Below are 18,268 nucleotides of genomic sequence, written 5' to 3'. Positions count from 1 at the left end.
CAAACAGAAAGCTGAAGTATATGCTACAAACAGTTCTGTGAGTAACCAAGGCTTTCTATGTGCAGCACATTCCAAACGACTGAAAAATTGGTGGGATTTACAGATTGCTCATACTGAAAGTACAGTGCAGAAATTCATTTGTGATCATTTGGGACCAAAGGGAGTGAGAGTAAGATGATGATAAAAATGTTGACTCTGGCTCAGAAACACTGAATCTACAGTCTACTGGCTGTGTCAGGCCTGTGGGATGTGCAGAAGGCATTTGGGGTGAACAAGGACTGAAGCCCAGGAGCTGGGAGGATGGCTGGGGTGTTGTTTGACACTGGGTCCCCCGCTGGACTAAAGGGCAAATGATGCACAGTGACTGTGGTGTGAAGAAATGAACATCTTGTCAAGTATGAAATATACCTACAGAAAGGAAAGACAAGTAATTTCCCAGATTGAAAATTGGCAGGAAGAAAAGGGAATGTAGAACTTCAGAGGTGAATCAGTCTAGTGTGGTTTTTTTGTGGCTGTTGGTGGTGTTTTTTTACTTCACTTGCATAAAGCAGCTCCAAAATAGCCTGCAGCTGAATAAACCAACACAAGAGCACTTCTGGTTTGGTGCCTATTGCAGTCTCTAAGCTGTGCTGGCTTTTGACTGTTCACTGACAATTGAGAACATGAGGACTTCTGAGACGATTTTCTTGGGACATGACTGAGGATTTTGGGAGAGGACATCCCAACAGCAGACCTTCAGCTCTGGAGCTCGTCTTCTTCCTCGGCCCTGCCCAACCTGAATGCGATCAGTGCTCATTTACACAGTTTATAAGGAATTCTAGAAATTTGATTTAAGTAGAATGAGAAGGCAATTTCCATTTTCTAATACTGCTTTGTGCATATAACTGTGTGCCATGGTCTTATTTATTAAAAACAAGTGACTTCTCTCTAATTGGATATTAATTCCTGCTTGTGACTTTGTTTTGTTTTGTTTTGTTTTTTTTTCTGCCATGGCATATATTACATTGGAGAACACTTACAAAATAAAATAATAAACTGAAACAATTTGAGACTCCACGGATGCATCTAACTACCCTGTTGTCCCACTTAATCACACCTAATAATTTACAGTGTCACTAATCATCAAACATTAATTTGACATTTCTTTCTCTTAGTTCAGAGTTAATAACTTTATATAGGAAATGTTGGTTTCAGTTAGGAAGAACCAAACTTTGAAGGAACTGCACTGCGTGGAAAATAGCCCAAAAGAATAAGGGTGGAACAGTTTACATTCACCTCACAAGCAGTGGGCATGCACAATAGTGCACATGCATGAGCTCACAGAAACACTCATTTTCAGTTAGTCTGTATTTCAGAGGAAGTGGTGAATACAAACAACAGCAGGGATTTGTCTATTAAACACGCCTTCCCGAAAAATTTGGCACTAATGATGAACAAGTGTGAGAGAGAAGAGGAAAGAAGAGACAGCATTTGGGCTGGATCGCCTTCTTGAGTGAAAGAAACCAAACCAATATACATTTGTAGTTAATTTTTTGTTTCATAGCAGTTTTGTCCCCATTGTACCTTTTCTCTACTTTAATACAAGGGGTAATAAATGCTGTAGCAGCCATGATGGCACCAAAAGGTGCTGTCAGTAGCCAAGGAAAGGCAGGCACCCAGAAGTCAGCACCTGCTTTTTCCCTTTTGTCACCACTCCTGATCTCCCCAGTCAGTTCCAGTAGATGGGGCCAGCTTACTTCTACCATGTCAAGGGGCACATTAATTAATTAGTAATGCATAATCGGTACTGATCTGCTGATTAAAACACACCTCTGCCACAACCTTTAACCTTGAACTCACAACCTGCCAAGCCTTGTCCTCCAACTCACCCCCATCACCTTCAACAAATAGGCAACAGATATCTATCATATCAGTGATATGAACTTTTTCCAGGTGTACAGCTTCAGGTTTCTCAGCAGAAGAAAGACCTTTAACACAATTTTTCTTTCTTCCTCACTTACACTGTATATACATGCCCTACTACATGTGCATCTCATAGAGTAAGATCCTGTTCCCTCAAATTTTCTCATTTTGTACTTGAATATATCTTTCCTAGAGAGAATGAAAAAGGAAATTGTTACAGAACAAAGAAGGGCAGGTTTTTGTTTTTAAGGCTGGCAGAAAGTGAAAAGGTGTGGAAAAAAAAGCAGGAGTGCAGCAGGAGTAGGTAAGAGATAAGGAAGCTGAGCAAGGTGACCTCAAAGGAAAGGAAGCAAGAGTTGGAAGGAATAATGAATAGGAGGAGAAACAGTGCTAATGGAGACAAAACTGATAGGAAGTGAGTGTCAACAACAACAAAAAAAATACAGAAACCAATGCTTGAAGGTCACATTGAGGGTAAACACAGTAGTAGGCAAGCATGGATTTACCTGAAGAGGCTCAGGGGATCTATCTGGAGAAGCTTTGTCTCCACTTCCCTCTCTGCCTTCTTTCCCAGTTAAATTACTGTCTGAGGGACAACTCTGCAGCCTGCTGTCGTGGTCTCATGGATGTGGCTCACTCAGCCCCTCCTGCAGATCACAGTAAGGAACTCAAGAAGACAGAAGATGAGGAGCCTTCACAAAATTGAGTGGGAATAGTAAAAACACCAAGAAGAAAAAACGGGATGGTAGAGTGACAAAACTATTGTACTCAAGTCTGGGCTCTTCACTGTTAGGAAAGTATGTAATTTAGGTCTGCTTGGTGTAAAAGAAAATAATAGAAAGATTATTACATAATCTAGTTTGTTGAAGAAGGAAAACTGAAAATAGATAAATAGGCTGTCTAAGTAAGGAAAAGCAACAAGGCATCTGCATAGGGTATTCTACATACAGCAGTACCACAGAGGATGCTTGTCAGGCACCCACAGCCCACTGCACAACATTACGTGACAGTGCCCCACACACAAAGCGACCACCTAAAATGTGCAGGGCACAAATACAAAGCAAGACAGGGAGGATAAGAAGAATTCCCCAGATGGATACAAATGAGTGTACATCTGTCTGCATGTTTTTTTCTATCATGTGATGCAAATGAGCATAATACAAAATAGAGATTTCTATGGAAGTTCTTCTGAATCTGATGTCTGCTTCTGACCCAGGTATAAGCCCTCTTGATTCCATACTGGCATTTAAACTATACTGAAAAAAACAATATTTAGTGAAACAATTGTGAAATGTGTAATACCTGGTGAAGAGACATGCAGTGATCTCTGAGCTCTGGAGAGGAACCTCCTTGGCCTTGCTGGTTCAGCTCTGATTGGCACCATCTCCCTCTCCTCCTCCCCCTTTCACACACAGGCTCATGAATGATATTGAAGCTATTAATCAGCACCAAGTCCCCAGAGTACCTCCTGCTCTGGAATGCCACTGATGAGCAGATGGGATGTTTGGCAAGAAGTGACCTGGCATGAAAATGAACAGAGAAGGAGAGTGCTAGAGGGGAGGGGAAAGGATCTGCCAAAGGATCTGCCTGCATATCTGCAGTTAGAAGAGTGGAGGGAGAGAAATGTTTCTTCTCTGCTGAATCCATACAATTGTATAAAGATTTACCAGGAGCCACCTGTGCTTATCAGCACCAGCCGTTTTTCTTCCTTTGCAGCCCAGTATGTCTATGTTTGGGGAGATGTATCTAACCTAATTTGGGTAATGCTAACATCTACCTACAGTGGCCCAACATGGGTTAATTGAAAAATGATTTCATAGCCTCCCAGGCAGACTTCACAGCTCACACCAATGACCAGACAGGGGTCACATTAAGAAGACCCTCTGTGTGGCTATTGTAAGATGGCCACATCTGTATGAACTGCAGTAGAAAAAAAAAAGAGTGCTACAGTACTGAAAAACACTGTTACACATCTTGGATTCAAACACGAATCAAATATGTGAGACAGCAGTAAAGACTATTCATCATGGTCATATTTCTTCTTTTTTGAGAAATCTCACATCCTGTTGCAGTTACAAAATTATGCAGTGGCAGAACACACAGTCAGTCTGGCAAAGCAACCTGTGTGCCAGCAGCCTGTGAGATGAGCACCTGCTTGGTGATCATTAGTGAATGGAGAAGGAAATACTTCACTGCCCCATGCTCTCGCTTCACACGCACTTTGAAAAGCCATGTGGTGCATCCTTTGGTGATGCACACAGCACAGTGATACTCCTTTCTATGGTCTGTGTCATACAAGAGCCACAAGGCAGTTTACAACTGCTAACAAATGAAGCCATGTCTCTACAACATCAATGTTATTATGCCTCTTGATTTTATTCCGAGTCTTACCTTTCTACTTGCTCTACTCTGTTTCATGTGAAACTGTGGTTCTCAGGAGTCAACTCATATGAAAGATCTTTAACTGAAGCAGGAATTGGTGAACATCAAGTTTTATGATTTCAAAACACTAAAGTAATTGAAAAATTGCTTCCACTTGAGAAAGAAAAAAAACCTTCTTGCTTCTTAAGTCAATCCTCTTGTTGCATGGTTGGCTTCTGATTTCTAATTCTTGGGTTGGTAAATTGTAACATTTCTTCATTAAGGGGCAGGCGCTCTTATCCTCAGCTGGCAGATCAGAAAATTACGAGGCAGCACTAAACCTGGCCACGGTATAAGTGAGTTTTCAACACAGCTGAATTCCTGCTATATCCTGCAGGGCTGAACTATGCCTATAGGAAGGGAAATGATGTATTTAAGACTGTGTGCACAAATTCTGAAGTAAAATCCAACTGTTTCACTTTCAGCTCACTTTCTCAACCAACAAACATGTTCTCGTCTAAACATGGAATTCAGAAAAAAATCCCTCCTATTTTTAAACAAAAAATCTGCAAACCCACTTGCAGAGCTATTTCAAGAGAGAAAAACCTACTGAAAAGAAAAAGGTTGGAGCTTCTCAAAACTAATTAGGGAGCTGAAGAAGAAAAGGAGTACATTTTTAAAGCATCTGGAAAACGTTGCTTCCTATTTAGATTCTAATAAACTAGCAACAGTTCCCTAGTCTAAGCAGCAGTGAGAACAAATGAGAGACCTTTACACCAAAAACCACTTCAAAAGGCAGGAACAGACAATAGAGGGAGATGCCTGTGAGGTAAGGAGTTAATCAGATCCTATCTCCATTCAGTGCACATCCTTGAAGAGTCATTATGGATACATCTCTGGCAGAGCAGGGACCCCGAGGCCTTTTGTTTAGCTTGCAGTGTACGACACGAGATGGAGCCCACACCGTGTTGTTAAATGCCTGCTGAACAGGATGATCCGAGCTGCTTCACGCACTGAGGATGTTGCACACCACTCCCAGTGAGTACATGGCTACCGAGTTCCCACAGAGAATACCTGGCTGCAGAGGCAAAGCGAGAATCAATCATGCACTCTTCCCTGCCTTGTCCTGCTGTCTGCCTCAGTCCCACTCATCCCACAGCAAGGGACTGAGAGCTGGAAACATGTGGGAACAGAGCAATTGCTTAACACCATCTGAACAGGAGGGAAAAGAAAAAGCAAAATAAAAGTTAAGCAAATGTAAAGGATAAACAAGTTCCCCCCAAAAAAACTTCAGAAAATAAAGAAACCTCCGAATGGAATTTAGTACCAGCATCCATCTTACGGGAATAAGAGGACTGAATGGCTTTAAGGTTCATAAAACAGATTATAAACAGTTGCACAAGAGCAGCACAATATACCGTAAGTTACAATTTTATAGAGGCCTTCAAATGAAAATGAAACACTGGGTAGTTGGGATTTCTTACGTGGATGCAAAAGGAAGAGAAAGTATCAGGAATTTATAAACGCAGGGGAGGGAAAAGGCACAAGAGAGAAAGTGACAGTAAGCATTTCATTGTAAAAAAATCATTTTATTTGTTTCAGAAATATCGCGATGGGTTACTTCAACTTATTTCCTGGTTAAACAAATGACTAAGTCATCAAGGCATAGCTGTTCCGTAACAGAAAGTATCCCCCTTGAGTGAAATGTAATCAAGGAAGGAAAATGGGGAGGGATTTTAAAAACACGATAGCCCTACATGAATTAGTTACTAGCAATCACTCTGCTGTCTTCTTTTCTCTTTTTAACCTTGGGGAAGAGCAGGGGTGAAAGAGATAAGGAAAACAGAAACACAATGAGGGAGAACAACATTTTCCCATCCCTCACATCTGTCAGGACAACGAGGGAGAGTTTTTCTTGAAAGGTGAAGGTCAGGGGAGACAGCTGCAACAGACTGATGTGCATGTCCAGGAAACCAGAGCCTTCAGCCTGCCTGTGACAGAGGAACTTGACCTCATGTACCCTGCATCGATCTGTTGGTTTTTCCACACATAAAGAATGATCAGACTGGGGCCAGGTAGCTCACTCAGGGGATTCTGCCACTTGCTGTTTGCTCCCAGATGAGCAGACAAGGTAAGAAGACTTGTCAGAGCAACAATATGCACTAAGGCCAGCTCAACGCACATGACTCTTGCACTTGGGCTGCAGTGCCTTTTAGCTGGATTGCCACACAAACCAGGGTTGAATCAGTGAGAATGAGCATTGCATTTACATCAGAGAAGGAATCACAGAATGACTTAGGTTGAAAGAGACAACAAAGATCATCGAGCTCCAGTTCCCTGTCATGGGCAGGGTTGCCAAGCACTAGATCAGTTTGCTAGGACTCTGTAAGGAAGATTCTTACAGACTCTAAAAGTGCATGCACAGAGTAGCACTCCCAAATAGCCCACAGCTTTCTGGAATGTTACTGTTATCACCAAAAGGGCACATATTGGACACACAAGACTGCACAGAATCACTATGAGCAGAGTCCAAACCATCCAGATCCCGAAGGAGCAGCACCTCCGAAACACAGACGAGCAATTTTAGCTCCTTACAGTGGTTAGGGGCACCTGCTGGCACTTCATCATAAATGCACTCCTTGCTGTAACACAGTGAGAGGCTGAGATAATCACTCCTTTGTACACCTGGATTGCATGACCACCTCATTTCTGGGAGCACTGTGGGGAATTGCAGGGCAAGAGCAGGGGGCTGCTCAGCACAGGACAGGCCACAGATGACTCCTGCCACAGCAGCATGGACCCTTCTTCCATCTTAGCTCCTAATCCTCCCTCTAGTTATACCTGGGGTGTCCAGGGGATGTGAGACCAGGAAGGCCCCATCCCCATGTCGCTCTGGGATGTGCAGTATTTCACGCAGGGGCTTCACATGTTCTGGGCCATCCCTCAAGGCACTCTACCCTCAGCACACCACCATGTCTCGGGGTGAACACCCCTCAGAGTGGGGCCTTGTTGAGTCCTATGAAGGGCTGTATAGGGCTGTGGTGCAGAACCAGCAGTGTCAGGCTACGTGGAAAAGCAAAGGCCAGAACCATCCAAGTATTTATACCCGGTTCCTCTTTGTCACAGAACCTTCTCTTTGATGCAGTGTCATTACCTGCAAACCCCAGCATTGCTGAACTCTCCGCTGGCATGGGAGCATGCTGCAAAACTTGTCTTTCAGAGACTTTTGGGAGACAAGGATCAGATGTAGGGAAAGAGCATTGTGTTCTAGAGGAAATGTTAGCTCTCAGCTGCCCCTGAGTGTAGTGGAGGAACTGAAATGCTGGGCACTGACTATGGCCATCTGGAACACGTGGACCGGGTTAATGAGAGGACAGAAATTATCTATGCATATAAGGAACAAAATCAGTACTGCAACTGAACAGTTTTGCAGACTCAATCTTTTTTAAGAAATTAAGTTTATCATTCACAGAAGATGTTAACTTTTCTTCATTTATGTCTTCCCATCAGCTTCTCTTTTTCTCTCTAGTGACTTTTTTTGCATATGGACCACATTGCTGCCTAGCGCAAAATCCACTGACTACAGAACAGGTCGTAGCAGAAATACCACTGGCACTGAATGCCTATTCCCTCATTTCCTCTTCTGCTTCTTTCTGTCCATGAGTCAAGTTCTTGTTCCTTGCTTCCACACACACACACAGCACAGCACAGCAAGCTTTTGCACAAAAGCAACATTGTGTTCAAGCAGCCCAAATTCCAAGTGATGAAGTTTCTGCTCCATCTTTTACCCTAACACCACTCTATTGTTCTAAAACATGTAGCTTTCATGTAGCTTTTCTCTAGGTAATTCCAAAATAACAACACTTCCTAACTGCACCATATGGCTGACAAGGGACAGCCAGCCATAGGTCACACTCAGACAAATTCCAGCAAAGGTTTACTCTCTGTAAAGAAATATTTCAGAACCTTTTATTAACACTGCTGTTTGCATCACAGTATGAGGTCACAACCTCAAATAACAGGAAATGTTTGCCAGTGAAGCAAAAGACAAGACTGGTAGTCTAGCTGAGGTCTAAAACCCCACTGTTTTACTCCAGGTCATAATTTAGAAGCCCTCATGCCTCCTCTTTTTTTTTAACTAACCAGCTCTATACACCTAGTAGTCCTACTAAGATTAATTCCCTTCCTTTAACTACAACAGCCCAATTCAGTTTTCCCAAAAGCACTTACATAGAAGGAGGTAACTATGCAATGACAAATCTGTCCTTTTGCTGCTCATGTCATTTCATCTTTCACAGATGCCACTCCTCAATCTTCATGGAAGATAAAACATCATCTGCCAAGAGCCCACAAGAACAGAGCCAAGAAACTTATTCACTTGAGACTTCGTTTATCTCCAGTTCTGATGATTAACATAGCATAGCAAGCAAGGCCTGATGCTATCTGGGTTAAAACCAATATTCATTAGGTGACAGTAATGGCCCTCACTCCTTCAACAGAAGCATACAGGTGCTGCAAGTAAGGGTATTGCTTTATGCGTGTCTTTTATTTCAAATGAGATAATGCCTGTGTGAAGTGCTACGTTGACAGTCTTAGAGATAAAAGCCCACCACCTGCATATACCAGGCAGCACTGGAGGCAACAGGAATGATCAAATGCATAGAAAACCTGACCAAGGAGAACAGTATTGGGGGAAATTCTGGGTGTTTAGTATCATAGAAGCTGAAAAGAGATAGAGCAGTCTTCAGACACGTGAAAGGTAGCTGCAGAAATGCAAGCAGTGTGCCATTTCACAGGGAACAGGACAAGAAACAAGTTTTAGTTGACTGTGGTAAGCAAGATGTGGGTTAGATATTTGGAAACCATCTCCAATGGGAGCATACCATGACTGCAGAGTTTCCAAGGCAGAGCAAGTTAGGCAAACATCTGTCAGAATGGCTGTGAGTGTGGCTTGTCCCACCTCCAGGTAGAATGATGGTGTGCCTGGGCAGTGGAGAGCTGATCCAAGCCCTTTTCCTATGACTCAGTTAACCTCATTATAACCTTCCTCACACTATCTCACCAATGTGCTTGTGCCCTCAACTGGAAAGGCAACACCGAAGTTTATGGGCTATCTCCCTGATCACCCCGTTCAGTCCTTAGTCATATTACTCAAAATGCCAGCAGAAAGGCTAGCCAGTACAATTTGCACCTAAATGTTTTTGGCAGCTGTCTGTTTACAAAAGAATTGAGATGAACTAATGTACAATATGGCAAGTGATTGCTAAAAAAGGCCTGAAACAAACCAGAAGGGAAAGGAATAACTTCCAAAAAATGGCTCATGATGCAACCAGAGAGCATTAAAGGACACCTGGACTTCACAGGAGTTCAATCCACAGTTTGGCCCAACACAAGTCCCGGGCACAGCTGAGAGAGAGACTTGCCAAGAACTTTTCCTGGCACCTGTTTCTAGCCTTCTCATAAATCCTGGCACCTGTAGATAATTCTGAACTACGCTTGGTGGCTATGGAGTACAATCCTTCAGTTTTGATTATGTCCCTTGTACCTAGAGGGTGCAAGTACCTACAAACTGGAAACCCAACTTAATCCCCTCTATGACTGCCACTGGGTTGCAGCAGTCTTGGAAGTAATGTAGTGAAAATGGTCAGTGACCTTTGACGCAAATTCTTCTGGCTCCCTCACAGCACATTCTCCATTCTGAACTCAATGCCTTGGGAAAAGCAGGAGGAAAACGGAAATATGTTGGTGACAGAGACGATGGTCCCTGTCCAAGAAAGATAAAAAATAAGAATCACAGAATTATAGAATGGCTTGGGTTGGAGGGGACCTTAAAACTGTCCAATTCCAACCCCACTGTCACGGGCAGGGTTACCATCAGGCTGCACATTATGACTGGTGATAATAACATTGCTTGGAGTTCAACAGAGAAGGGAATCAATTAGCCTTCTGTCACTGAAAACCACAACAAGAAGAGTCTGTAAAGCACATGTAGGTAGCATTCAATTTTGCATTTTGACTATCTCCCATCTTCCAAGTTCCTCCACCTCTGAAGTCATCTGCAAGTGCAAAGAGAAACTGCACTCTGTACTCAAGAACGAGCTGACAATGTTAATTTGCTTTGCTTGTTCTCATCATCCCATGCATCTTAAGAGGCAGTAACTAAGCCACTGGTCTAACTAAGACATTACTGTCATTAAGAAAGCAGAGTCTTTGGCATTGTGGTGCAAATTAGCATAACGGCATCACACCCTGCGGGGGCATTAAAACAACTGCTTTTATTGTCCTGGTTTAGGTCTTCAGATATGGAAGTCTATGCTTCTGAAACTGCTCTCAAAAGTCTCATTGAAGTCATCCTGCTGTGTCCTATTAGGATGAATCAAACTCCAAAGACCAAGTTTGTGATCTTCCTTAGATAATACTGAAAAGATGCAGCATATTCTTGCTCTCTTGAAAACATTAAATCGTTTGCAGCTATCTTGGTTTTCCAGTTCTATAAATATGTTATCTCACAAAATGGTGATCTGGTTGGTTATGGTGATTTGCAGTAGGCAAAAAGCCACTATGTATGTCTTGCACTTTGTAAACTGCCTAAAATGTGAATTGAAATTTATTCCTGTACACAACTGCAAGAGAGTAAGTTCCAAATCAGCAAGATTTCAGTTGTGAAATAGATACATATTATGCACATATATGCTATTATTATTTTTGTTGCAAAAAACAGGAATTCTCCCTTCAGAGTGTATGAAACTGAGCATCCCTGCCACACATTGACCCTGTGAGTCCCCTGATTACAGGCAGGACTGTCTATAAGGAAATGACCTCACTAGGCCACACAAATGGGGAAGAAATTCTAGCTCCAGTTCTTTCTAATGACAAGGTCACCAGAAAGCCGCTACCCATTTCAATTATATGCAGTAGAGTACTTTGTTGGTGACCTCTCTGTTGGACCACAGAGCCTCTGCTGTTCTCTCAAGCTCTCTATAGATCCAATCAGCTTACCAGCATCATGCAAACATATGGTCCTGCTTCCAGATCAAGGCTGATTCCCTGTGTTCACAGTATCCATGGTATGTGCCATATGATGTGTTTGTACTTCAAAACAAGTTTTTCACTGTCCTACTAGTTGTGTAGAGGATCCTTCATTTCTGTGCAGTGTAACAGGTCTGTCTCTGCTGGTAGAGCAGCCAAGAAAACTTCAAGCACCAAAATTCAGCCTACTGAATGAGGCCAGCCCTAACTGCCTTCCCAGGTATCTCTTCCAGCCTGACTGCTTTGGGAAGTCATTGGGTACTGAGCAGAACAGACCAGTAAGCTTCAACAAGGACATCCAAGCTGAGTCTGGAGCTGGTTCCACTTAAGAGTGGGAGCTATATTACTCTCTGTGGTTTTCCATAACTGGAAATGATTCTTGTTAAATGGAGTAATGGGGAATTTTCAGCATACAGTTAGCATTGATACAATGGTGCAATTAGTAGAGTCAGCTTTCAACACTGTTCCCCTGACTATATCAATGACAGCCTTCAAAACAGCTCTTTTTCAGACCAGACTAATTTGAAAGAGAATCAGTCCCTTTGATGCAGGGATTTCTCTTGAAGCCAGGTCACTGGATCTTGCTGAGCTTAAGTGCTTAAGAATAGCAGCAGTAGCATTCGTATCTCTGGCCTGGGGACTCCCTTTCTACTGCAGTGCTCCACTTCTCAATGCTAGAGTGGATGTCACTTCTATTCCTGGCTCTCAAGCACATCTCCCCGAAATACTGAATTCCAGCTGTGACAACTGGGAGGCAAACTCTAGCACATATGATTCCCAGAGACATGCTACAAACCATATGTGTCTTGATGAGCATCAGCTTTTTGTCCGCAAAGAACTGCCTGTTCAATAAATCCCTACCTAAAGTACACTATATACCCTCTTCACATCACCTTTTCCTCAGTAGGCAGTTGCTGTCACATGGTAAATAATGCCCTCTTCTGCCATTGGGGTGGCAGTGCTGGATAGCAAATTGGAAGGAAGATCCAGAGGTTTACAGTACGAAGGAGACTGAGAATACTTGTAATACAGGAGCCACAAAGTGGTGTTATGATAGCTAGTCCAAGATGAGTGGCACTGGGTTGATAATTGAACTTGATGATTCTAGAGTCCTAGAGTTCCAGCCTTAATAATTCTATGGTTCTACAATGATTCTAAGATGAATAACAAGAACTTCTGTAGTCTGGCTCGAGTGGATCACAACAGAGCAAATGTCGCAAGAAGCTAAAAGCCATTTCCACTCTAATTTAAGCATTTAGATGAGAATGTCATACTGTGTCCCTTCTAAAGGGGTAGGCAGCTTACACAAAGTCAGTTTTATGCTGCTTGCCGCTGCTCTTCGATTTCATATTGATGTATGAGAAGGAGCATAACTGGAAGATACTGCCTTCCTGCTCTGACTTTGACAAACCAAACATGAGCAGCTATGGTTTAAATTCATGTCTTGCAGACCTAACAATTAGCCCCAAATAGAGCCCAAGGGGCACCAAGGAGACATGTCCTGCCCTTTTCTTCAGTTGTCCTAAAGATAGTCTGAGCGCTCTCAAGAAGCTTCCTTCAGAAATCACGTCACAGACCAGCAGCAGCCCTACCACTCAGTAACCTAAAATCCGTGATCAAAACAAGAAAAACTGGCCTGTGGTGTCAGCTCTCCAGCTACCGTAATGACAGCTCAGAATGAGCTGGCACCACACACAGTCTTGATATGAAGACAGAATAAAATATGAGACGGAGAGTGAGAATATCAAAAGGAAACATGAGAGGATGCTATGCAAGGCAAGGCTCTTTGAAAATGTGCTGAAGGACCGTCTGTGAAATAGGAAAGGTTTTCAGCTTCCCACTGTGAAACCTTTCTCTTGCCCTGTGATGCAGGCTTGGTAGGGACTGACCCAAGCTGAGTAATTTCTGTTCTTCTGCCTGCGCAGCTCTCACCTAGAATCTAGCAAATGATCTTGATGATAGCTGTGTAAAAGTAATGAAAAATAAAAAAACAACTGCAATCCAGATGAAGTAGAGAAATGTTAAATTCCTGTGAAGTGTAGTAAGCAGCACTTGCAGGGAAAAGCACTTCACAAAAGGAAGCCAAATGGAGAAGGCTGCAAGCATGGGGACAGGGGCCCTGGGTAGAAAGAGTGAAGGAAGACACATGGCATCTGAAAATGGAGAAAAAAGAGGTAGGTGGGAGTGCAGAGAACACAAGCTGATGCAGCCTCACAGCCTGGCTCATTTAAATGGTAGCAGAAACCTGAGCAGGAATGGAGAGGTGAGTCAGTCTTATAATTAGCCATCTTTGGCAACATACCTAAAGCAGGGGGTAGAAATAGCAGAGCAAATTCTGTCCTACTTACACTGATGCAAATCTGTAATATTTAGCTATAAATAAATTCATTTTATCTGTGTTTTCTACAGAAAACTACATAAAACCAGCATAGCCATTTTCAGATCTTCATGATGAACATCATGCTTGTTTCCACATTTTTAGTGGCATTGCAGGAGACATCACAACTAGAAAGGAATTTATTTTTCATGGCACAGCACAAGTGCTGAACAACAATATCAAACTATTTTCCATTCAGTGTAACCTATTTACTTGACAAGTTAAACGTTTCAATACAACCTGAGAACCGTATTTCTTTAAAGCAGATTTTAGTAGGGAATTTTCATCAACAGCTATTTTACAGAAAAGAGACGGTCCTGTGAAACAGGACACTGGCTTATGGGAATGTGAATTCACATTTTAACAGAGCACTATGAGTTAATAATTTCATTCTCAGCCCAGAAGAACATTAATACATCTCACAAACACACATACTTATCAATATGAATGTTGGCATCTCCCTAAGACCTAGGAGGGCAACGCAGAAGCAGTTACTTTAAGTGAAACTGCTTGGCAGATTTATTGTATTTGCTATGAGGTTCTTCACCTGTCTACCATACTGTACAATATTTATGATATCAACTGTGTTCCCTAGCTAATTGAATGAGAAATAAATGCAATTGTGACACACTTGCCAAAAAAAAGACACCTTTTACTTCAAATTGATGACAAGGCCATTCAATGCTTATAATCCCTCATGCAAACTGAACTACAGACAAACTTTTCATGTCAGGAGCAATGGGGGAAGACATGTTGAGTTACCCCAAATAACAGACAACTACCCTTGCTAAATTAATAAGAAATGTGATAAAAGAACATACTGAGGATTCTGAATGGTTTAATTTAACTCCATATATGCAGAATTGTAGGGGTGGCCAGGAACCTTTGGAGTTCATTTCATCCAGCCTCCCTTCCACATGTAGGACTTAGCACTTGCCTTTGTTAAGTCTCATAACATTCCCCTCCACCCAAACCTTCAACGTTTCCTACTACAAAGTCTCAGTTCCACCCAAAACAGAGCTGGGGCTGCCACGCGCACAGTGCTGCTTTTTCCCCCTCCACCAATCTATCACCAGCAAACATGTTTATGCCATTTATTTTGTCCTAAAGGACCACAGAGCACTCAAAAGCCATAAGGTTGCAGTGCGGAGATGCTGAATTCATTAATGATGAGCACTCTCCTCCACAAGAACAAGGAAAAGAAGCAAAATTTAGAAGCTGTGCATCTTGCAAGCATGTTTAAAAGGCCTCAGAAACACGTGCAGATACAGAAATTTGAAGTGCTGCTGGGGTGACTGCTGTAGGGGCAGAAGAACCGTGGTGACATCACTGAGCAACAGGCTGTGATGTCACCAAGAGATGCACTGTGACCTCAGCACCATCACTGCTCAGCTTTGGGCGCGGGCAGAGCCTGGCCCAGTCAGTCTCGAGCCTGAACTCCGGCCGAGCGCGTGTGCGAGGTTGGAGGTGGAGCGAGATTTGTCTTGGGAGCATTTGTCTTGGGCTGTGCTTTGGGCACTGCTGGCAGCGGCTCTCGCTGCCCGTCCCTACGGCCATCACCCGCATTTCCCTGGCCTGCCTGGCTCAGGCAGCCAGGGCCCCACGGGGCGCACGTACAGCAGCAGAGGTGAGCTGGGTGGGGACACGTCCCCCAGGGAAGAGATTGGGTGAGCGCTGGGACTCGGGGAGCTGCCAGGGCTGCATCGCATGACTCCCACCCATTAGATATTTATAACATCCTCCTCTCAGACCACTCTTCACCAGGCTGAACAGTCCCACACTCTCAGCCTGTCTGCATACAGGAGATGCTCCATGCCCCTAATGACCTTAGTGGCCTCCCACTGGGCTCTCTCTAGAAGTTCCCTGTGTTGCTTGAACTGGGGATCCCAGACCTGGATATGGAATTCCACATGCGGCTTCACCAGGGCAAGGAAAAGGAGAGATATCACCTCCCTCAACCTGCTGGCCATGATGTTTTGAATGCACTCCAGGATATCACTGGCCTTCTGGGCCACAAGGGCACACTGTTGACTAATGTTCAACCTGTTGTCCACCAGGACATGCAGGTTCTTCTCCAAAGTTTGCCTTTCTAGCTCCATTCCCCAGTCTGTATCAATGCATGCAGTTATTCCTCTGCAGTTGCAGGACTCTGCATTTGTCCTTGTTGAACCTCATCAGGTTCTTCTCCACCCAACTCTCCAACATTTCTCTTCCACAGAGTCTCAGTTCTACCCAAAACAGAGCTGGGGCTGCCACGCGCACAGTGCCGCTTTTTCCCCCTCCACCAATCTATCACCAGCAAACACGTTTATGCCATTTATTTTGTTCTAAACAACTACAGAGGACTCAAAAACCATGAGGTTGCAGTGGGGAGATGCTGAATTCATTAATGATGAGCACTCTCCTCCACAAGAACAAGGAAAAGAAGCAAAATTTAGAAGCTGTGCATCTTGCAAGCATGTTTAAAAGGCCTCAGAAACACGTGCAGATACAGAAATTTGAAGTGCTGCTGGGGTGACTGCTGTAGGGGCAGAAGAACCGTGGTGACATCACTGAGCAACAGGCTGTGATGTCACCAAGAGATGCACTGTGACCACAGCACCATCACTGCTCAGCTTTGGGCGCGGGCAGAGCCTGGCCCAGTCAGTCTCGAGCCTGAACTCCTGCCGAGCGAGTGTGCGAGGTTGGAGGTGGAGCGAGCATTTGTCTTGGGAGCATTTGTCTTGGGCTGTGCTTTGGGCACTGCTGGCAGCGGCTCTCGCTGCCCGTCCCTACGGCCATCACCCGCATTTCCCTGGCCTGCCTGGCTCAGGCAGCCGGGACCCCACAGGCGCACGTACAGCAGCAGAGGTGAGCTGGGTGGGGACACGTCCCCCAAGGAAGAGACTGGGTGAGCGCTGGGACTCAGGGAGCTGCCAGGGTCAGGGCTGCAGCTGAGGGACCTCTGAGGGTGTGGAGCATAGCGTGACCCAGATGTGGGGCCAGGAGGGTGTTCTGCTAAGGGACCTGGGCTATTCTTCTGACTGTCCATGGGATGGAGAATGACTGCAGCCTCTCTCCCTCTTGCAGTGCGCAACATTCACCCCTGTGGCATTGGTGAAGAGGAGCAACACCTCATCCTCACTCCCCAGTGGGCCACAGCATAAGGACCATGGCAGCAGAGCAGGAATGGGTATGTCCCATCTGCCGCGATGCATGCCAGGACATTGCCTACGTGGTGCCATGCCATCATGAGTTCTGCCTCGGCTGCATCCTGCGGTGGGGCAAACAGAAGAAGAGCTGCCCGCTCTGCAGGGGGGACATGGAAGTGGTCAAGGTCGCTGCGCGGGATGACAGTGAGGACCTGAACTTCATCATCAGGCCTCCAGCACCACCAGTACCTACCTTCCAGGAAGGCACTGCTCTAAACTTCAGCAGCTCTAGTCCTTCATCGTCCCCTTCGCTGTCTCCTCTGCTGTTCTCAGATGAGGAAGAGGATGAGGAGACAGACGAGGAGACAGATGAGGAGACAGACGAGGAGACAGACGAGGAGACAGATGAGGAGACAGACGAGGAGACAGACGAGGAGACAGATGAGGAGACGGATGAGGAGACAGATGAGGAGACGGATGAGGAGGATGAAGAGGATGAGGAGCTGGAGGAAGAGGAGGCAGAGGAGGGTCCTTTGGTGGACGGTCTCCAGCCTCTGGCCTGGGCACAGCTGTTCAGGCAGCACCAGGAGATCCTGGACCCTGTGCTGCCCGGGCTGCACCTGGAGCTGAGAGCCACCTTTGACACTGACTGGTGGCCAGCAATGGCAGCAGAGAGCTTCATCTTCGATGCTCTGTGTGACATCGGGCCAAACAGAGAGGAGCGGATAGAGCTGACATGGCCTGCGCTGGAGGACGAAACTGAGATGTTCATCCCGGGACTCCTCGACACCACTGTGCACCAGAGCCATGAGGAGGCCCACAGACTGCTGGGTCTGCAGGGCGCCCACGTGTCTGGGGCGCAGGAGGAGGGCCCTGCAGTCAGGGGGCAGGAGGACAGCCGTGTGGCCGCCCCTGGCCCCACAGCCTCCCCACAGGTGACCCTCACATCAAGGCCCGGACTCTCTGGCAGCACTGCGACGTCCAGCAGAGAGGAGCAGCCCAGCACAGCAGGGGCTGACATTCATGCGGGTCCCAGTCACGGCCCCGCTGCACACGCAGCGAGGGAAGCGGAGCGGCCCTGCGAGGAGATGGAGCAGGAGGCAGCAGCAGGTCCCTCTGCCCGGGGCAGCAGCCCCTCCGCTCCTGGCCAGTCTCCTGAGAGGGCACGGCGGCCCCCTAAGAGGAGGGCTGACAGTGACCAGGACCCACAGCCACCCTGCAAGAGGCCGCCGCCTCAGTGGGACTAGCAGGGTTACACTTCTCCTTTGTAAATGTGCAAATGAATAAAAAATGATTACAAAGAATCACAGAATCATTGTGGATTGGAAGGGACATCTTGAGTTCATCTAGTCCAACCCCCTGCTAAAGCACATTCCCTACTGCAGGGTCACAGGAGAGCATCCAGATGTATTCTGAATATCTCTGGAGAACCAGACTCCACCACCTCTCTGGGCAGCCAGTCCCAGTG

The 18,268-nt window shown here is 45.3% G+C and overlaps 2 protein-coding genes across 4 annotated transcripts in view; one reads left to right on the top strand and one right to left on the bottom strand.

The window, feature by feature from the left end:
• The window catches only part of TMEM178B (transmembrane protein 178B), a 221,458-nt gene that overhangs the window by 67,421 nt on the left and 135,769 nt on the right, over positions 1-18,268 (bottom strand). The gene's annotated exons all lie outside the window — the stretch shown is intronic.
• LOC149919642 (uncharacterized) lies at positions 15,309-18,104 on the top strand. Its single transcript, XM_090134438.1, has 2 exons — positions 15,309-16,519; positions 16,739-18,104. The coding sequence occupies exon 2, from the start codon at positions 16,821-16,823 to the stop codon at positions 18,045-18,047; it is 1,227 nt and encodes a 408-aa protein (XP_089990564.1). The 5' UTR covers positions 15,309-16,519; positions 16,739-16,820; the 3' UTR covers positions 18,048-18,104.

Source organism: Phasianus colchicus, chromosome 1 (genome assembly GCF_987193195.1).
Source record: "Phasianus colchicus chromosome 1, bPhaCol1.hap1.1, whole genome shotgun sequence".
In the NCBI taxonomy this organism is placed as follows: Eukaryota; Metazoa; Chordata; class Aves; order Galliformes; family Phasianidae; genus Phasianus; species Phasianus colchicus.
The sequence above is the reverse complement of the archived record's forward strand: the minus strand, read 5'-3'. Positions and strand labels throughout refer to the sequence as shown.

What these genes read in the sequence shown, in the direction of transcription:
- LOC149919642 (XM_090134438.1), top strand. Translation starts at nt 16,821, where the DNA reads ATGGCAGCAGAGCAGGAATGGGTATGTCCCATCTGCCGCGATGCATGC.